Source organism: Vanessa atalanta, chromosome 27 (assembly GCF_905147765.1).
Source record: "Vanessa atalanta chromosome 27, ilVanAtal1.2, whole genome shotgun sequence".
In the NCBI taxonomy this organism is placed as follows: Eukaryota; Metazoa; Arthropoda; class Insecta; order Lepidoptera; family Nymphalidae; genus Vanessa; species Vanessa atalanta.
Genome location: NC_061897.1, coordinates 4,852,056 through 4,859,310, shown reverse-complemented (window position 1 = coordinate 4,859,310; position 7,255 = coordinate 4,852,056). Strand labels below are relative to the sequence as shown.

Genomic DNA, 7,255 nt, shown 5'->3' with positions numbered 1-7,255 from the left:
GCACTTGACTACAAAAACACACACAAAGACAAACAAAACTTACTTACTAAGGTAGGTTAGATACTTAGGTACGTATGTTATGGTTGTATAAAAACCAATTAAGTAAAATTATGAAAATGGCTTATCGGCTTAAGTTTTTAATTGACAGTTCACCACCACTCACTTGTGGGGACAAGTGCTCAATTACAACAACTTCGTAATTTTCAAGCGTTACCGACGAGCATATTTTTTAAATCTTTCTAGTGACACTTTTTAAGTGTGCAGCCATGTTTCTTATTTCCTTCCAACACGAGTTTCCATACTAAATTATTTAAGTACGTATTACTTGATGATATATTGCTTAAGTTTTTTACCTATTTATTATATTAAATAAATAAATAGTTCCTACGAATAGCCAGGAGACCATTAGTACAGGACTACCTAGTTTAGGCACTAGCCTTTCTCACACACAAATTAGACTGGTTTTTAAAATGCATTTTATATTATTTAGTAAAGTATAAGGTTGGTAAAAGTTTTTTAATTCTAGTACATATTTGCTAAAAAATATCAAATGAAAAATTCCATATTTAAATAGCGCCCGAAAACGCTACTTTGACAATATGGCGCTGCAATGGAGTCAGTGACGTCACTTACCTGTATTGTAACCTGTGGCACATATAGTCGACATACAGTAGGCAAACGAAATTTTGGTTAAATTAATTATTATTTTCAACTTTCGTTGATAAATAACCATTTTTAAACTCATAATATATACTGATTACAATAATTGACACTTTATTCTTCGCATTGTCAAATAGCTTATTGTAATTTAATTAAGGCGCATAAAAATGTAAGCTGTAATAATATCTTTGAAAGTGAATAAATAAACCTAGACCCATGAAAATGCGATTATGATATCGTTCTCGTATTCTAATCACTGAACCATCTAGCACCGATACGACTTGAGGACCTTCAAGAAAAGAGCGTACATATTTCTTCAAGACCGGCAACGAGTCTGCAAGAACCTTGGTGTTGTAGATGTCCATGGGTGGTGGTAGTCAGTTCTCATCACGTGAGCCTCCTGCTCGTTGACCATAAAAAAGTACGTTAAACATATAAAAAATAAATAGTAATTCAAACATAACTTTAGGGCTTTATGCAAGCCCATCTGGGTAGGTACCACCCACTCATCATATATACTACCGCCACACAGCAGTACTCAGTAACGGTGTTCCGGTTTGAAGGGTGAGTGAGCTGTTGTAACTACAGGCACAAGGGACGTAACATCTTAGTTCCCAAGGTTGGTGGCGCATTGGTGATGTAAGGACCATTCCTTACATGACCATTCCATTCATTACTATTAACTATTTAATATTTCTTACAGCCGCCATCGCCATCAGCGGTGGAGACCACTTACCATCAGGTGGCCCATTTGCCCGGGGGCCTACCGACATCATAAGAAAAAAAAAAGCTAAGGTCAATAGCGCATGGGCTGCCTAGCGATGTACAAAGTCCCATGATCGATCCAGACCCCTTGGACTATTGTCAAACCCACTCCTAACACAAATGATAAGCTTAAAAGGAGGGGACAATGGGAATATCAGTAATTTATTAATTAATTTAGGGCACTGCCACTATTCCTTAAAAAAAAGGTACCTCTGGTATCTTAAAGGCACTCGAACAAACATAAAACTATCATATGTTCGGAATGTAGAACGTACAATGAAAAAATCAGTAAAAACAGTTACCCTTTTTCATGAAATAAATTGCATGATTATATACAATTAAACGTATATATGATGCATGTATATGATCAACCGTGTATATTATTATATATGTATCACGATAATGTTATTCATTACGTGTGCATTTGTCATGAAAATTTTAGAATCTCACTCGTGAAATTTTGACAAACGACTTACAATGATACGCTATTTTGATACGTGTTTCTTAAAAATTGTTATAATGATAACATCGTCAAATTCTGATTTGTGAACACCTCTATTGTTCGAGTACATCGAGCATTACCCCGATCAACTATAATATACTCATATTGACCACAATTATAGTCATTGGTCACAATTCGAATTATCTTTTGGGTATTGCATAAATACAGGAAAACCAGGACTGATAAATGGTAAAGCTCGGGTTTAAATTTTGGTAATGTTCCAGCGTATCCAGAAGAGATCCTTAATATTCCCGCCAATATTTTTTTTACAATGTTGCCCACTTCATAAATCACAGCGACAACAGTAATGAATTGCAATGCCTTGGAATTTTAAGTTAGTCCGGAAGGCTACAAAAATATGTTAATTTAATATATTGAATTAGGTGAAGTCAGTCTGTTTTTAATGACAAAAAATTTTAAAGATCCTAGTGTTTTCAATATAAAATTCAATAAAAATCTGAAAGTGTTTTAAAAACATAATTTATAATAATTCAATTCATTATTTAAAATATAAAATAATTGTATATGTTTTATTTCCAAAAGCAGAACCGATTTTGATGACATTTTATAGAGATTATAATGTCGTGAAAGATATAGGTTACTTATAAATAGATAATTTTAACCAAAATCAATATCTTACTTTGTGTTACTCTGTATTACCAAGTGCGAATATAGTATCAATACTTTTTTTTTTATTCAAAGATTCATGTACAACAATTAACTCGATAAATCCTAAATAAATATAATCCCTAGTAGAAGAAAAAAAAGTAAGTATTATTAATATCAACATCTATAAATGTTGAATGTATTATATAATACTTTTAATTGCATACATATACTATACATATAAATGTAAAAGGTCGTAAGATCTTTTTCAAATTACACAAGTCAAAAGTACAAAGAATGGTTCGTGTTAAAATATCTAATGAGTGGGCGTTACATACACAATATGTAGATACTCGTATCATGCTTAACCTTAACGCTAACAAGACATAAATAAAAAAATAAATAACGCACATTGATATTACAACTAATAAAAAATAATTCATATATTGCATTACTAGTAACAAGATAGCAATGACCGCACCCACCAAGGAAACCATAACGATTATCGAATAATATTATTTAGGGGCTACTTAAAAAATGAAATGCTGTTCCGACATATTAAGCACATTCCAACAGGTGAGTCTAGAATAGGACAAATTTGCAAAAGATTCATTTTTATTATTTATACAGCTACATTTAATTATCCTGACATCTTAAAAAAATTCTAAGTTATAATATTATATTAAATCGTATAAACTGCGCCCTTTACATTATAAACATAATCTTTAAAAAAAAGAACTGTCATTTCTAATACATCTCATCAATAAAGTAATTATGAATTTATTTCGTCACAATTATCAGTTACGACGAATAATATTATCCGAAACAAATTGTTAATAAATTTGTACTTATTAATAAAATTCATACGTGTACGATCATGATGTGTATAGTATCGAAAAAAGGAATAAACTTATTAAGGAAGACGAGAATGCGGCTCGCCAGTTAGTATAAATTGGATCTACGACAGCGAAAATGTATCAGTCTCACTGTTAAGTCGAGAGGATAAACAACCATGTACGCTAAACTGGTGAGATATTTTATTTAATTATATTATTATTAATTTAAATAGTTATGTCTATTTAAATTGATATCTTTTACGCTTTATTAAAAATTTAAGTGAGTTCCTTTACGTGACTTACGTGTTAAAAAAAGCCTAATGTGTTAAAAAACCATTTGGGGTTGCTAAAGATGTTTACATTTACAAATAATATTAAATTAAATTAATCTTAATATTTTGACAAAATTATCTTATTCTATCTACGTAGGTTTTACTATAACCAAATAGAAACGTAATTTAAAAAAAAAATACGCGGGATATTTAATCTGTGTGTGTTAAATATTTTACGCGGGAATTTTTTTTCTGTCATTATAAATGTTCAAACTCAAACTGTCATATTTTAAAAAGTAAAAAATAGTGAGTTAATTATACCATTTCATACAATGAAAATTTAATTATTATTAAAACATCTTTGTCAATTTCTTTGTACAGACTAACTTTCTAGCTCTAAAGAATTTAGTCAGTATAAGACAAAATGTATTCAGTGAGAAACGGACTTAGACTAAATTTAAATAATTTATGCTGTAATCTCATAATTGCTCGGAGACATAAGTTAATCTCAACCTACATAAATTCATAATGAATAATACATTGATCAATAATCATAACTTGAGTTAAACAATCGCATGTTAAAAAAATATGTGTTGCTAGACTAATAACTAAATTAATTTTACGCAGATTTGTAAACCTACATATATTATTTTAAATTAATTCATATTTTATTCCTACTTTTTATTGATAACGTTAAAACCTGTCATTTCAAACAAACAAAAAAGTAAGAAAGTCGGCTGACAAAAATAGGTCTTTGCCTATTTAGATAAATCATATATAAATAAGATATAACTTAAATAAAAAAAATATTTTTGTTACAATTTTGTTAAAAGCGGATATTGATCTAAAAAGAATTTGTAGGCAAAATATAAGTGATCGCTGTTTTCTGTACAACGAAGAAAAAAATAAAAAAATAAATCCACGCTCATAGGTGTTATCAGGTGTCAAGCATCGAGAACATATATATTTCAAAGATTTAATTCCGTGACATACAGCCGTTTCATTGACCTGTGAATGCGAATAGAAAAAAAAAAAGTTACGCCAATGATTTGCAGTAAAAGTTATGCACTATTTAATTTGACAATGTAATCTACAATGTACAGTAATAAATACTTTTTGCTTAATTACTTATTGCTTCGTCGTTGCCAAAATATCCGTATCACGCAATTGCTTTTTTTTTTTAATTCATGCTATAGTTTCATTGCGCATATGTTGTTTTAATTTAATACTTTTTATATAAACAATTATAAAATATTCGAATTTAACGAAACAACAGTCTAGAATCTTCAGTGTAATATTTAAAAAAAAGTTCTTTAGCGAATTAAAATATGTTGTTCTTTATTTAAATTTTAATAGCAATTCGATTATTTGAAAAGATCGGTTATAGATTATATGTTAGTTTTTTTAATTCCTATTAAACAATAGATATTAAAAATTAAAAATAGAATGTTGACTATTATTATTATTCAAACATAGAGTTAGGAATGTAGATATCCAGGATAATCAAAATGTTTACATGTAGTAAATTATTAATAAGCCTAAACTGTTGAATGTCGCGTGGGCGAGACAATGACACGGTATTCGGTTAGATTGATTGTTACGTTCCAATTTACATAATATACATTTGTCGTTTGTTGATAATTCTGATGATTAGGAATATTTGTAAGCGAACAATATCGTTACGAGAATATCTGAATTGTACCGAACTGCAACTGCACTCAAATAGTGCTTAGAAATGTCATAAATAAAAAAAATGTTGATGTTTTTCTTTCTTATTTTGATGTTAATGTTGCTAGTAGTGGAAACAAAATATGAATATATATATTTTTTTGTTTTCACTAAATATCAACCAAACCTATTTTAAAAAATATTTAGAAAATAAGTAAAGTTCATATCACTAATAATATTATCAATATTATCTACAGTTCATCGTTTGCGCCCTTGCCGTGGTAGCGCTTGCCCGCGAGTACCCGGCCGGCCTCCACCCCGCAGTATGCCCCAACTACCCCTTCTGCGACACCAACACCTTCGCCAGATTTACCCCGGACGGCATGCCGATACCAGAATGGGTCTACAACCCATCCATCCTCCCTGTAGCCCCCGCTGAGTGAGTATAAAAAATTGTAAACTTGACATTTTAGTGCTTAATATAGGGAAGACTCACAGTGCAAGTTCAAGGCTTGCTTTAAACAAAAATTAAAAAAAAAAACATACGACATTGTAATTCTAGGAAAACACCTATATTAGTTTTTTATCTTTATAATATTTTTTCTTTCAGCCCCAACGCCAACGTTGCTGCTAAATACCCAGCCAACTTCAACGCTGCCAGTTGCCCCAACTACCCCTACTGCTGGTGAACAGTTTAGATACAACGGCCTGCCTTCCGGACGGACTAAAATGTTAATTCCAGATATTTCTACGAAACGTCACTCTGACATTTAATTTTTTTTTTCCACATCGATCCAGTCATTGGCTCAACACGTTTCGTAAAACATCTGCGCGTATTAGCAATGTACTGCCATATTTTTACTGTACCTAATTAAAACTGTAAATACATCTTGACTGATTATTTGCTCAGCATTTGGTATTTTTTTTTTGTAAAAAAAATTTGTAAAAATTGTAAATAAATATGGTTAAAAACATGTACTTTTTCATTTTTTACTCTGTGCCTTAATATAATGTTTCCTTCGTTTATATTTTTGACACCTACCAAGGTTAATATATCAAATGAAGCTCTGTGAAGATATTTACCAGACTTACATTTGTACAAAATATACAGCCCAAGACATATTATTAATCTTGTCTAACTTATTTCGTTAAAATCATAAAATATAGATAAAATTAAATAGAAGTATATGTCGTTACGTTTTTTATATATAATAGTTTTCTGTACCTATCTATATTTTTTTAAATTATAATATTAAAACTATATAGGGTAAAATAACAATGACTTTTAAACACTACGATAAATGTAGTAGACTTCTTACAATGTTACTAACGTCAACAAACAACAATTATTTATTCGTCGACATTGCATTGTATTGAAATATGTCAGCCATTTTGGTAATGCAAGGACGCGCATCCGAACAAGTTTCCCGCGCTGTCAAAAGTTGCTTAATTATTACGAGTAATGAATATAAATCATTGAAGAACCACACTGTTACTCGTATATATTGATTTGGAGATAATTAACAATAAAATATACACTTCTTTTTTTCATATATTTCTTACTTTTACGTATCGATCGTAAATTATAGGATAATTTGCCACACGCAAGCAAATTGACCGAATGACTTTGTTCAAGCCCGTCTGAGTAGTTACACTCATAAAATAATATTCTAACGCCAAACAGCAGTACTTACTATTGTTGTGTTCTCGTTTGAAGGGTAAAGGGTTTGAACGGTGTAATTATAAGTATAAGGGATATCAGATCTTAGTTTTTGAGGTGGTGGCGCAATGTATAAGAGATGGTTAATATTTCTAAGATTTCTTAAAGTATCAGCATCTATATGCTGTGGACCACTTATCATTAAGCGACCCATTTTGCAGAAGTTTGTTTGTGTGTGTGTGTGTCGTGATACACTCATAAAGAATTTGCTTTCGCTATTAAATTA

At 30.5% G+C, this 7,255-nt stretch overlaps 1 protein-coding gene across 1 annotated transcript; it reads left to right on the top strand.

Annotated features, from left to right (window-relative positions):
• Nucleotides 1-3,493: 3,493 nt before the first annotated feature.
• On the top strand, nucleotides 3,494-6,283 carry LOC125074241 (cuticle protein 1). Its single transcript, XM_047685519.1, has 3 exons — nucleotides 3,494-3,560; nucleotides 5,567-5,748; nucleotides 5,920-6,283. The coding sequence occupies exons 1-3, from the start codon at nucleotides 3,546-3,548 to the stop codon at nucleotides 5,996-5,998; spliced, it is 276 nt and encodes a 91-aa protein (XP_047541475.1). The 5' UTR covers nucleotides 3,494-3,545; the 3' UTR covers nucleotides 5,999-6,283.
• The last annotated feature ends 972 nt before the right edge of the window (nucleotides 6,284-7,255 follow it).

Bases quoted from the DNA above. Each gene is read 5' to 3' on its own strand.
- LOC125074241 (XM_047685519.1), top strand. The intron at 5,749-5,919 runs GTGAGTATAAAA...TTTTTCTTTCAG, and splicing joins CTCCCTGTAGCCCCCGCTGA to CCCCAACGCCAACGTTGCTG.